Below are 13,344 nucleotides of genomic sequence, written 5' to 3'. Positions count from 1 at the left end.
ATTGTGCACATATACCCTAGAACTTAAAGTATAATTAAAAAAAAAAAACAAAAACTAGAAAAAAAAAAAAAAGAATCAAAAGTAGAACTGCCATTTGATCCAGCAATCCCACCACTGGGTATCTACCTAGTAGAAAAGAAGTCATTATACAAAAAAGATACTTGCACACGCATGTTATAGCTTCACAGTTCACAACTGCAAAATCGTGGATGCCAGTTGAGGGAATAAACTGTAGTGTGTATATATATATACATATATATGTGTGTGTGTGTGTGTATGTATGTGTGTGTATATGTATGTGTATATATATGTGTATATATCTGTATATATGTGTATATGTATATATGTGTGTATATATGTATATATATATGTGATGGAATACTACTCAGCCATAAAAAGGAATGAATTAATGGTATTTGCAGTGACTTGGATGAGAATGGATACTATTATTCTAGGTGAAGAACTCAGGAATGGAAAAGCAAACCAAAAGACCAAGAACTGTATGTCCTCACTGATATATGGGAGCTAGGCTATGAGGACACAAAGGCATTAAGAATAATACAATGGACTTTGGGGACTTCAGGGGAAGGGTCGGTGGGGGGTGAGGGATAAAAGACCACAAATAGGGTGCCGTGTATATTGCTCAGGTGATGGGTGCACCAAAATCTCACAAATCACCATTAAATAACTTACTCCACTAAATAACTTACTCATGTAACCAAACACCACCTGTACCCCAATAACCGACGGAAAATAAAAAATAATTTAAAAAAAAAATAAAAATTAAAATAAAAAAGAGGAAAAGAAGCCAAAAGACTCCAATATAACATGTGGAATTTAGCAAAGTCAACATTTGAGATATTTTTTCAACAATCCCGTTTCTTAACTGAGATTTTATTGTTGGGTTCATAAATTAATTTAACAAGCATGTTTCACCTGCAGCGAGCTGGGATGGCTACACTGCGAAGGGCATGGGCTTTGGAGTTATACAGGCTTGGGTTCAACCCAGGCTTCCTCACTTAGCAGCCAGTGGCCTCGGACAAGTTACTTGACCTACATGAGCCTCAGCCTCCTTCCATGCCCATCTCCATGTTTGCTGTGTGGAGTCAATAGCTGATATTCGTGATAAGTGCAGCAAAGCACTGCCTGTGGGTATGATGCAATCTGCCCCCAATGTAGATCCCCCAAAGGAAACAGCTATCCTCAAAAGAAATCAGCATCCCCAACACTTAAAGAGCAGACATTCATGCAAGTGGATGAAGCAGAACCAGAGACACCTGAGTCTGACTGAAAGCAGGAGAAAGTTGCATCATGCTTAGAGCAGGAGTTTTCAAGAGAAGTGTGAAAAAAACACAACCCTGACACCCACCTTGGACAGATACAGCAGGACACATGTTTCTCATTGTGAAGAGATTTTTTTATTTGATTTTCATCACCTTTCAATGAAAGAGTGGGTCCTGTCAGTACTATGTAAAAAACTTGCAAATATATCCTAAGAGCATTAATTTCTTTTTAAATGAAAGAAAGTGAAGAAAGTTTGTGTTAGAAAAAGGCATAAGAGAAGCTTGGTTAAATGTAAGCAGGTTTCTATCAAGAAAGACTAAAAGTACCATTACTCCATTAAACCAGTAATAAAAACATACTATTTTGTGTGTTCTCAAGATAGTTGCTCATAAAAGAGAGGCTTGTTAGTCCTTTTCTTCTTTTTAGTGACCAAATCAACACACTGTGTATCTAACCATCCTGGCAAGATATGAGTCAAGGGAATGAGAAGCATGGTTGCTAACTCTATGCTCAAAGGAGGTTTCTGGGTAGGAATACCAGCCCTGTTTTCCAGAAGGTAGAGAGACACAAAACACTTTCAGATACAACTAACACAAGACCTGTGGGGGTCATGGCTCTGGCCCATTAAGTCTGAGTAGTTGACATAACTTCAGTTCTCTTGGGTTCTTTCTCCGGTCTGGGCTGCCTTAGCGCTGATGATCTGGCAGGACCGTAGTCACTGGAATTGGGTATTCCAAGGCATTGCAGTCATCCAACAGGAAGACCAAGTCCTGAAAAAGATGTGCAATGAGCAGGAAAATTACTGAAGGTGGCCACGGAGTCCATATGCAACTGTAGGGCTCTTGGTTATCCTCAAAGGCCGTTCAGTTGTTCCCCTTTGTGTGAAAACTTCCCATCCCTTACTTTCCCCAAAAAGAGCTAGTCACTTCTTGCTTCACATTCCAATAGAATTTCATGTTTTTTAAGATTGTTATCACTTACGGAATTCACACATACATTGGTTGACCAGATGGATAGATGAATGGGTGAGGGAGGGAATAAATGAATGAACCTTAGTTGCTGAGCAGCATCCTGGGCCAGGAATTGGAATGACCAGGAAGATCAGGCCAGCTCTCACCTCCCCTCACTTCAGTCAATACCACTACTCATCACACTGTTATCATAATTGTATCAGCTTCCTATCTTCCCCCACAAACCAAAAGGAGCAGGGAGGAGGAGGAAACTGGGTGTGGGCATGGGGGAAAATTCATAACACATCTTTCATATAGGATCAAGAAATTATAACTTAATAGCTAATTACTACGGTTTCCAGAGGAGCTTACTCTGGGCTAAGCATGGTGCTAGGAATTCCGTATTTAGTCACCCTACTAGGCTTCTTAGGATCAAGGGAGTTACTGCAGAGCCCACACAAGATACGGGTGTAGTTATTATCATCCATCTCATGAGATGGCACTACTGTGTCCTCAGTTCAGGACTGAGGAAACTTTGCCTCAGAGGAGTGAAGGGACACTGCTGTGATTTGAATGTGGTCCCAAAAGTTTATGTGTTGGAAACTTAAACTCTCTGCCTTTGTACATGAACTAATGTAGGCTTTGACTTAATGACTGGATTAATGAGCGCTCTGCTTTTATGAATGGATTAATGTCACTACCTTGAGAGAGGGTTGCTTATTGCAAGGGTGGCTTTGTTAAAAAAGTGAACTCTCTCTGGCTCTTACCCTCTTGCTGTGTGATGACGTCTGCCATGGTATCACGCAGCAAGAAGGCCCTCACAAGATGCCAGCACCATGCTCTTAGACTCCACACCAACCTCCACCATAAGCTAAACAAACTTCTTTTTTAAAAAATAAAGTACCCAATCTGTGGTGTTATGTTATAGCAGCAGAAACAGACTAAGACAGGCACTCCCACTTGGGAAGCAGGGAGATACAGACTCAAGTTCAGGGCTCTCTGATGCTGAAGTCTGTGCCCTGCAATCACATGCCTCTACTTTTCACATTTCAACTATTGCTGATTTTCTGTCCTTTCCCCTCTCCTACCAGAATCCTCTTATCAGAGCACACCTGAACCCCCTCCTGCAGGGTCTCCTCTAACCTGCCTCACTTGGCTCCTGGCAGAGTCTATCTATGTGGCTGGGGTCTGGTCCTGGGGTGTAACCCCTGCATCAGTGTGCAGCTCATGGAGACAAAGGGCCTTGTCCTGAACCCCATCAACAAGGCAACCACGGTTGAGAAAGGGCTTTGTGAATTGAAAGCATCTGCGAAACATCTCTGCTCCTCTTCCTTGTCCCTGTCTCCTCCCAACCCTCCTCTTTGAAAAGCTCTTTGATAGCAAGTAGAAAATGGATTTTCAATGGCATCCACTTACCCTCCTGCAGAACGAGTTCATGATGGTGTACAGCTTCCGCGCTTTGTCCTTCAAGGAATCCACCTGGGCCACTTTCCAACACTGGGGCGAGGCCACAAAGTCCCGCAGCTTGTCCAGCACACAGTAATTCTGGGAGTGGGCAACAGGGAGGGGGCTTGTGGGAGAAGTCAGTAGCGAGAGGGACGGGGCTGAGCTGCGTAAGATCTCTTCCTGACTCTGTGCCACACAGCCAGCAGCAGAGGTTCAGACCTGAGTCCCTCAGCCCCAGACTTCCCTCCCCCAGGGAGAGCCCTCTTACGTGTATGTCCAGGTACAGCCTGGGCAGGTATCTCACACACGGCTCCTGTGGAAAGGGATAAGAGGTTCTGGGGTGCCCACAGGGGCACACCTGGTCACAAAAGTCTCCCTGGTGGCCCTCTCAACAGCCAGACCAGCCCAGATCCTTGGGGCCCTCCCTCATGCTATGACATGCATGGTACTTTCTTGTGCCATACGTCACTCCTCCAGAAATGGGCGACTGCGCTTCCAGAATTAGACTTTTAGAATACAACCTTTATATCATTTGCCATGAATTAGGGAGGGGTTTTGTATGCATACCCATTCAGAAATATACATACACGTATATACATAAAACCAGTCCCATAACGGTAATATAGAAATAGTAATATAATACAGGAATACAAGTATATATACACAGTATATATGTACATCTATAAAACAGTTCTATAACTATTTAGTTACATAACAGTTGTATAACTGCATGTAATTATAGACATTACATATACTTACATAAGATATATGTAATTATACGTATTAGTTATGTAGGCATTCTATAGCTAATATATTGTTGTATATAGTGTATAATATAGTAATATCAAAATGCATATATATGCATACTTTTATATTTCTATATTGGGCTTCCATTTTTGTGCAGGGCTGAAGGGCAAAAGCCCTCGTGCTCTGCCCTCTCAGTAATCCCTGTGTGACCATGGGCAAGTGCCTTCCTTCAGTTCTCAGTTGTGAAATTAGAGAGTTAGAATGCATAATCTTTCCACTTTCTTCCCGCTCCGCAGTTCAGAGCCTCTGAATTTTTTAAACCTTTTAAAATCAGATTCCTTTACAAGATGATTGCTGTCTATATTCGATAACAAGAAACTTGTGGGTAAATTGTGGTGAAACTGTACAACAAAATGTTAAAACAAAAATTAACTTATTTGATAGTGTCATTAAAAAGTAAGTTGCAAAACTGCTTGTGCTGTTTGACCCAAATTTTGTTTACACACACACACAACACACACGTATTTGAATACCTATATGCAGACAGAAAGCTGAAATATGATCCTCCAGAACGCTACAGCAGCAGCTACCTCTAGCTGGTAGAATTACAAGCAAGATTTATTTTCTTCTTTGTACTTTGTACATTTTCCAACTGTTCTACAAAGTACACTACTTTTACAATTAGGAAAAAAAATACATGTTATTTAACTTTTAAAAAGAAAATACCAAGAAGGTGTTACCTAGGGCATTGTAAACCCCAACATCTGAGAAACATTATGTTTTGTTTGAAGCATTTGCAAGTGATTAAAAGACACTTTTAAACTTTACCAAAGCTTTTAATGAAGTTTAATGCATTTTGTTTCGATGGAGAAGCAGGCAGAGGCCTGGGTTCTAGTCCCCAACAGCCCTTCTGGGACTTCCCCTCTCTGAGTCCCCAGGTCTCCCTCTGAAGATCGTGATCACATCAGCTGACATCTGTTGAGTACTTGTTCCTGTAGGCTTGGCTCTGTGACCCGTGCCTGTGTTCACACCTGCCTTTGATTGTCAAAGGCACTCTAAAGGGAGGGGTGCTACTGTCATCCCATTTTACGGACAAGGAAACTGAGAGGCAGAGGCTGAGGAATTTGCCCGGGTCCCTCAGCAGATGAGGGGTGGAAGCCAATTCTGTGCCACCTCTTTGGGCACACTCCTCACCAGGCTAACAAAAGGAATATACAAGCTTCATTCCTCCGTTCTCCTTAACTCTGATGTTCCAGACTCTATGGGGAGCTGTTTTTCTCCCCCTCCTCCCAGTCCTTTTTTTTTTTTTTTTTTTTTTTTTACATTTTACAACAGATCCTTTGATATTTGCTAGTAAGTTACAAAAATTGTGATGTCTTTACTTTTTCTTGTGTTTTGAAGAAAGCAAACCACTGGTATCATATTTAATAGGAGATGAATAAAACACAAACACTCCTGAGATTTACATTTACTAGAAAAGAAAAATATCCTTCTCTCTCTCTCTCTCTTTTTTTTTTTTTTTTCTTGTCTAAAGGCAAGGGTTTAAGACCTGAATCTGCCATGTACCCCTGTCCTGGGCGCGCGGGGGACTCACCGAGGGCTCCGAGCTCTGCAGGAGCTGGAAGTCGCGGGTGATCTCCTGGCTCAGGGCCCGCATGCGGGAGTAGCAGGTCGGGGGAGTGGGCCGCGCGGTGGGGACTCCCGCCAGGAGCAGCAGCAGCACGGGCAGAGGCCCAGGCGTCCTCATGGTGCCAGGCGCTAGTGCAGCCTCGCCGCCCGCCCCTTTATGCAGGCTGGGGGTGGTCCAGGGCGGCTCCACGCCTCCACTTCCTGTGGGGCCAGCGCAGGCTGCCGTCCATCCAGGGTGGGAGAGAGGAAGCCAGCACGCCCACCGGGCAGGGCCGGGACAGGAATCCTCTTAGACACGAAAGCCCCAGGTTAAGAGGAGGGGCTGCCTGGAGGAGGGGGTGACAAAGGGTGGCTTTGCCTCCCCTACACTTTCAGCAAGAAATTTCTCTCTCCACAGGGACTTTTCCTGAAATGGCGGGAACAGCAGATGGAGAGGGGTGGGGGATAAGAGGAGGACAGAGATGGAAGGAGGGGAGGGTCAGGGGAGAGGAGTGGGCACCAGGCCTGGGTTTGAATGGCACCATTTGTCAAAACGGATATAGTGCCAGGAAGGAAAGGGACTAGAGGGGATGACTGGGCATCACTCCCTCCAGGCAGCCCGCAGTGGAGCAGGGATGCAGGGCTGAGGTCAGGCCACCGGTGTTGGGCTCCATCAATCACTAACCAGGTAGGTGAGCCTTGGGCCAGGCCCCCCCGCCCTCCTGCCAGCCTCTGAGACGCCATGTGTGTGACTCTTGGTCTGAAGGACAGTCTCACTCCGCGGCTGTAGGTGTGGGAGTGTGAGTATCCCCACCCTCTTCCACCTCAAGCTCCTAGCACAGGCCCCGATGGAGAGCAGTCCCTCAAGAAGGGTTAGTTTTCAAGAAGGGCGTCTCCCTCAGGGCTGCCCTCCCAAGACAGTGGCAGGTAAAGGTCTAGGCTCTCCACTTTGCCGCCCTGGGTGGAAAGCAGGGTCACTCCCTTCTGGCTTTGACCTTGGGCAGATTTCTTCAGTGTTTCCTCCATCTCCTTATCTGTGAGATGAGGATGGTAAGAATGGCTCACTCAAAAGGCCATAGTGAGGAATCAGCGGGAGATGGCATGACTGAGCAAGCCTCATGCCAGGCTCATTGTGTATTTCCAAGTGATTGGAGCTAATAGCATTGTCTCCGTTAAATCCAGGAAGTGTCTCTGTAAGGTAGGTGTCACAGAAAAGAGTCCCATTTTCCAGGTGGGAAAACTGAGGCTCAAAGAGTGCCAGCAACTTGCTAGAGGTCACAAAGCTGGAGGCATATGGGTTGGGATGAGACTTCATGCTCTGTCCTCCTGCCATTCTTCCACCCCACAGCGCAGAATGGGTGAGGAGCAGGACTCTTGTAGGCAGAGATGAGCTGGGGTCCTCGGGCTGCCCAAGATCAGGTAACAAGCAAGAAGGAACTGTCAAAAGGGAGAAGAAGATTCTTCCTTAACACTGAATGTGACTTACATACCAGCAGCCACCAGGCCAGCTGCCATCGGGAATGCCATGAGCCTCACAGCTAGCCAATGAAGTGAATAGGGTTAGTCCCATTTCCCAGGTGAGGAAACTGAGGGCCTCAGGGGATATAAAGCTGGGAAGAGTAGTGGAGCCCTGGAGCTATGTCTGGACCTTCCTGTCCCCAAAGCTTCCTCCAACAAGGGAGGAAAGGGGAGTGTCCTGGGCAAGCTGCACATTCCCAGAACAAAACAACCAAAGACGCAGCCCACAGAGATGGGTGAACCAGAGCATGGCATCCTGGACACAGGGCTGGACTGAGGATCAACCACAGGGATGAAGCCCGGCTCCAGCTTGTCCCCACTGTATTTGCCAGGAGAAATCCTTTCTTGACCTGGCCTCCATTCCCTGTCCGTAAACAGGATAGCATCACCCTGGGTGATGTCTGAAGTTCCTTCCAGTCCCCATGTTTTATTTATCTAGTTTCTGGTGGTAAAAGCCCTGGGCAGGGACTGTAAGCTGTGCCTTCCTGTTTTGTAGGTGAGAATGTGTTCTGCAAACACCTTTTGCAAGATGACACACGGACTGCGGCTCTCAGGGCAGAACTGTGTGTGCTTGGACGTGGCAAGTAGAGGCACAGATGTGTTTTCTTCTGGGTGAAGGAGTCTCCACACTCCGTTCATGGTAGTGCCTGGGGCATAGGCCTCCCTGGCAGACTAGCTGGCCGCAGCTGGGGACTCTAGGTCTGCCTTAAAATGCTGCAGGGCTTCTGGATGTGCTCATGGAATGGGCTTAAATTCAGAGCAAGGAAGAAAAACAAGCCCATGGACGAAATAAGTCCGTTTGATCAAGGAGACATTGCTGTGCTGGAAAACAGGAGTCGTCTGTGAGTCCGAAGTTGGGATAAATGTGCTGCTGGGAGCTTTGACCTTGTTCCACCCGCAATACCGTGTGCAGTTATTCATGGGACTTCTTGGGTAAATCAGCTGAGTTCAGAGCTGCAAGGAGGCGTATAGGCCTTCCCATTGAGCATGAGAATGAATGAGTGACTGACTGTAGCCATCTGCTGTCACTGGTACCAACTGAGACATGGTGGATGCTGGGCCCCTGAGGAGTCACAATCAGTGGGGAGACAAGGAATGAGGCTGCTATGCACTGGGCCAGGTGCAAGAAAATCGCCACCTCTCACTCTGCCAAGCCGGGAGTGGGGTGAACAGGAAGCACCCCAGAGGAGAGCGTGCCTCGTGCTGATTCCCAGGGCAGATGGAGACGAGGAGGATTAGCCTGTGCCGAGCCCAACATGCACAAGTTTGCGTGCCGAGCCCAGTGCGTGCCAGTGTGCATCCGGGAATTCTGTCTGCTTTCTGGCCCTCTCCAGGGCTCCCCTCGCATCCTGAGCATGATACATTCACTTTCCCCCCGCATGTGTCTCCTTTAATGACCATGCCCTTCTCCAGGAGATAGGAATAGTCTTTCTCAGCACCCAGCACACAGCCAGGTAGAGCGGATGAACAGTAAGGTGTGACTGAATGGACTTGGTGACTGCTCATGTTACTCAGAGATTAAGGCACAAGCTAAGAAACCTACGCAGGACAGCCTGACGTGGTTCCCCACCATGAGCTCCCTGTGAGACGCTGCACTGGATACAGGCTGGTGGAGCCCCGCACGTGTGTTCTGTTCTCAAATGTCTACCATGAGTCACCTGAATCCTCCCACCAGCTCTTTCTCTGCCCCCTTCTGAGGCTCCTTCAGCAGTCGGCTGCTCTGAGTGTTAAAAATCCAGGCAGGAATTTTCCCACATATCAGGTAAACCCTTGTCTCTGCCAAGAGGTCTCTTCTGGTTTTCTTAATGTCTTAGATCGGGCATAGACCCCATCATGCCAGGAGAGCTGAAGAGTTAGAGTTAACGAGCAGGTGAACACCCCTCAGGTAGATATCGGCCATTGTCTTTGGATGGATTCTTCATTTGCCAGATGTGTGTCTATTTATCGAGAGTCTGTTGTGTGCCAGGCACTGAGATGGGTGAAAAGACAGTGAATGACAGAGACAGAGTTGCTGTCCTCTCGGAGACTGATGAGGGCAGCTGACACTCTAGGTAAGTGGTGTGATGGCAGAAATCCTGGTGTTTCTGGAGCCCCTAACCCATCACTGGCAGCTGCTCCCTATCAGGTGAGAGCTGAAAGGTGAGGAACGCAGTGGGCAAGTGGAGTGGGTATGAAAGCATGTGTGTGTGTATATGTGTGTGTGTTTGTGTGTGTATATGTCTCTGTGAAAGACAGAGAATGAGGGAGATTGTAAGATATCGTGCTGCTGGCTTTGAAGATGGAAGAAAAAGCCACAAGCCAAGGAATTCAGGAGGCCTTGAGAAGCAGAGAATGCAAAGAAAGATTCCTGCCTAGGGCCTCCAGAAGGGGCCCAGTTAGACCCCTCTGAGCCCACAATTGTAAGATCATAAATTCGTGATGCTTGCAGCCCGTCGGTTTGTGGTGATTTGTTACGGCAGCCACAGGAAACAAGCACACCATCTCTCTGGGGTTTGGTAGAATAACAGAAATTAATGTGGGAACCTATAAATTATCCAGATCTACCTACCTCCAGCTTATCCTTCCTTTACAGTCTCCCTGTCAAGTGCTCGTCCAGAGTCTGCTTGCATCTCTCCCTGGACAGGGAGCTCTTTGCCTCTTACGACTTCCCTCCAGTCTCTGGGCAGCTCCAAATTCTTCCCAGGGTGGAGATGAGATGTGATGACACCCCGGCGCAGGCCTTCAAGTCCTGTACCTTCTTACACAGAACAGAAGTGTGGTGATGTTAAAACCATCTCATTCTTCAGTGTCTCTACCTCCACTCCTCCCTGCCCCTCACAACAGAGTCAACTCTCTTTTGGAGCTACCATCCCCACTTCTTGAACCCTTTTAATGAGAAGTGGCCTCAAGATCCTTCAACTACATCATGATTAATGCCTCTCTGCCTAGAGCCCTATCTTCTCCCAGTGGCCATTTCTAAAGCAGAAATTCAATCTTGCCCCTCCTTGTTTCAAAGTCTCCCTTGCTCCCAGACACAAACCCTGCTGTGTGTCAATGTGTCTTACACTATGTGGGACCCAGACTGGAACACAACCCTTCCTGGGAGATCTGGTCAGAATGAGGCTATTACATCCTTGTTTTGAGCCTTTCCTATGTCAGTTAGGACTGTAGGTTGCATGTTACAGAAAATTCAGCATGAGACACCAAAGTCTGGGTTTTCTGGAAAGTGCAATTTGAAAATACAGCAGGAGTGTGGAGCTCAGGAATGGTTTGATCCAGGAACTCAATGAAGTCACTAAGAAATCATCTCTCTTTCTCTGTTCTATATTGTGATAGTGTTTCCATGTGTCATCTTGACTAGGCTACCATCCTCAGTTATTCTAACACTAATCCAGTGTTACTGTGATAGTGTTTGTAGATGTGATTAGAGTCCTTATGCAATAAGCTCTATGCAAGGGAGATGATTTCAGATACTCTGGGTGGGCCTGATTTAATCAGTTGGAAGGTCTTAAGAACAGAGCCAAGGCTTCCCTGAGGAAGAAAGAGTTCTGCTTGTGGAGTAGCTTTGCCTGTTCCAGTGACTTCCAGCTTGCACTTCCTGAAAGCCTACCCTACTACAATTTTGTACTTGGCCAATGTCCACAATCATGCAGGCTAATTCCTTGTAATAAATCTCTTAATGTCTCTCTTCTACTGGTCATGCTTCTTGGGTTGAACTCTGTCACATATACCATTAGCTCCATCCCAAAGCCAGGCCCTGTCCTGAGAAGTAGGGTCTCCCTTGTGACCACTGAAGAAAGTCCTGAGCTTTGTGCTGGAAGCAGACACTGCCTATGCCCTGTCCAAGCCTCCTCAGCCCCGACATTTAAGGGCAGTTGGGCTGGGCTTCACCTGCCAGCACCACCCTCTGCCTCAGGCCTTCCTCTGGCCATAGGTGTCTGCTCTGCCCACATTAGAGCAAGCCAGAGTATTGGGGACTCTTAATGCCCCCCAGAAGTAGCCCTCAACCGATGGTTCATGAAAGTTGGGAAGAGTCTGGCTTCTGGTTAAAAACCTATGTGTCATCCATGGGCAGTTACAACGGCTTTACACAGCAGGCCCCCAAGGGGATCGGGGGAGCTGCCCTCCCAACCCCAGGTTGGGACAGAGCCAGAGCTTTGCATGCAATCTCTGAAGGGGGTTGCTTCAGAGTCCCCAGGCTGGCCAAACCCTTTACCTATTTGCCTGGCACCTTCATTCATGGGTCTCTTTATCTGAGGACTTGGGCCAGGTCCTCCCCAGGCGCCTCTGCAGAGATGTCCGAGTATGGGAGGGGGAATCCTTGACACCATTTCCTCCTATTCTGACTCAGGACCCAGCACTTTTCTACTAGAGGCCCTTTCTCTGCCTCCCACTACCGCAGGGTCCATAGACCAGCAGGAACCTTTTGCTGGGGCTCCCTCAATAGTGAAACGACCCCCCACTTCCACATCTGTGCTGGTCCACTTGATCCCCCATGCTGACGTGAAGATGTGAGGATGCACCAGTCCAGGGCGTAGATGGAACGGGGGGGCTGGGCTTCCTTTGATTTGGCCTCTTCCTTAGACCATTGCAGTGAGTGACCAAAGGCTTAACTCTCATTTTTGGCTGTTGCTTTAACTTGGCTGCTCAGACACCTGCAGCTCAGCTCTGTCTCAGCTCAGCTGAGCTCCTGACTCATTGGTGTATAAATATCCCTACTTCTTTGCCCTGTTGGTGGGATAGCTCTGAGGTGAGTTCTACAGGGTCTCCCAAAGTCCCCCAGCAGGATCAAGCTCCAGGGGTCCATGGTGAAAATTTGCTTGGTGGTAATCCATGGATGTGTTGGCTTTCTGCCCTTCTGTGCCTCACGTTCCCACTTCTCTACAAGTGTTTTCTGGGCTCACTCTCAAAGAAACCTCTTGCACTCAAATCCTTGTTTCAGAGTCAGCTTTTGGGAAAACCCAAACTGAGACTATGGTACTGGCGCAACAGAGGAGCCCTCCCCCCCAAACTAGGGCAAGACCAATGTGATCACACATATTGGCCTAGCCCACTAATGGGCCATGAAGGTGAGATACCCTGGGATGGGGTGAGTTAGGGGCAGAGACATCACCACAATTTCAAGTACGCTTGTCTTTCTCTAACACAGCCCACGATGGTCCAAGACACCATGTCCCATGACTGACACCTCTCTTAAGCCGCCTCCCTTCCAGGCCTCCACAATTCCCTCCCAGTGCAGGCCTTATCCCAGCAACAGACATACATAGTATAAGGAGATCCTTCTAGCAGATACCAAACCTCAGCTCCCCGTTGCTTAATTATGTTCTGTTTTCTTCTTGTGATCTAGTAATTTCAGGATCTGAGACTTTTAAAAATCATTTCAGGAGAAAGAGTATTTAACCCTTTCCTGCTAGCTGTTCAGACAGGCATATTCCAACAAGTGATACAGGTAACCAGGGAACTACTCTTGGTTTTCGGTGAGGAGAGTTTGTGGGATGTTCCTCAGTTGTATTAGTCCATTCTCATGATGCTATGAATGAATACCCAAGACTGGGTAATTTATAAGAAAAGAGGCTTAATTGATCCACAGTTCTGCATGGCTGCGGAGGCCTCAGGAAACTTACAATCATAGCAGGAGGCATCTCTTAGCAGGGTGGCAGGAGAGAGACTAAGAACCGAGCAAAGGGGGAATCCCCTTATAAAACCATCAGATCTTGTGAGCGCTCACCCACTATCACGAGAACAGTATAAGGGAAACCACTCCCATGATTCAATTATCTCCACCTGTTCATGCCCTTGACACATAGGGATT

At 47.3% G+C, this 13,344-nt stretch overlaps 1 protein-coding gene across 1 annotated transcript; it reads right to left on the bottom strand.

Moving 5' to 3' along the window:
- Positions 1 to 1,395: 1,395 nt before the first annotated feature.
- Positions 1,396 to 6,199, bottom strand: CYTL1 (cytokine-like 1). The gene is made up of 4 exons (XM_011987796.1): positions 6,022 to 6,199; positions 3,949 to 3,993; positions 3,651 to 3,779; positions 1,396 to 2,054 (listed from the first exon to the last, which is right to left on the bottom strand). Exons 1-4 carry the CDS (start codon positions 6,172 to 6,174, stop codon positions 1,971 to 1,973), a joined length of 411 nt encoding a protein of 136 aa, XP_011843186.1. The 5' UTR covers positions 6,175 to 6,199; the 3' UTR covers positions 1,396 to 1,970.
- Positions 6,200 to 13,344: the final 7,145 nt, after the last annotated feature.

Source organism: Mandrillus leucophaeus, unplaced genomic scaffold (assembly GCF_000951045.1).
Source record: "Mandrillus leucophaeus isolate KB7577 unplaced genomic scaffold, Mleu.le_1.0 Scaffold317, whole genome shotgun sequence".
NCBI lineage: Eukaryota > Metazoa > Chordata > Mammalia > Primates > Cercopithecidae > Mandrillus > Mandrillus leucophaeus.
Note: the sequence above shows the minus strand (reverse complement) of the source record. Positions and strands in the feature narration are given on the sequence as shown.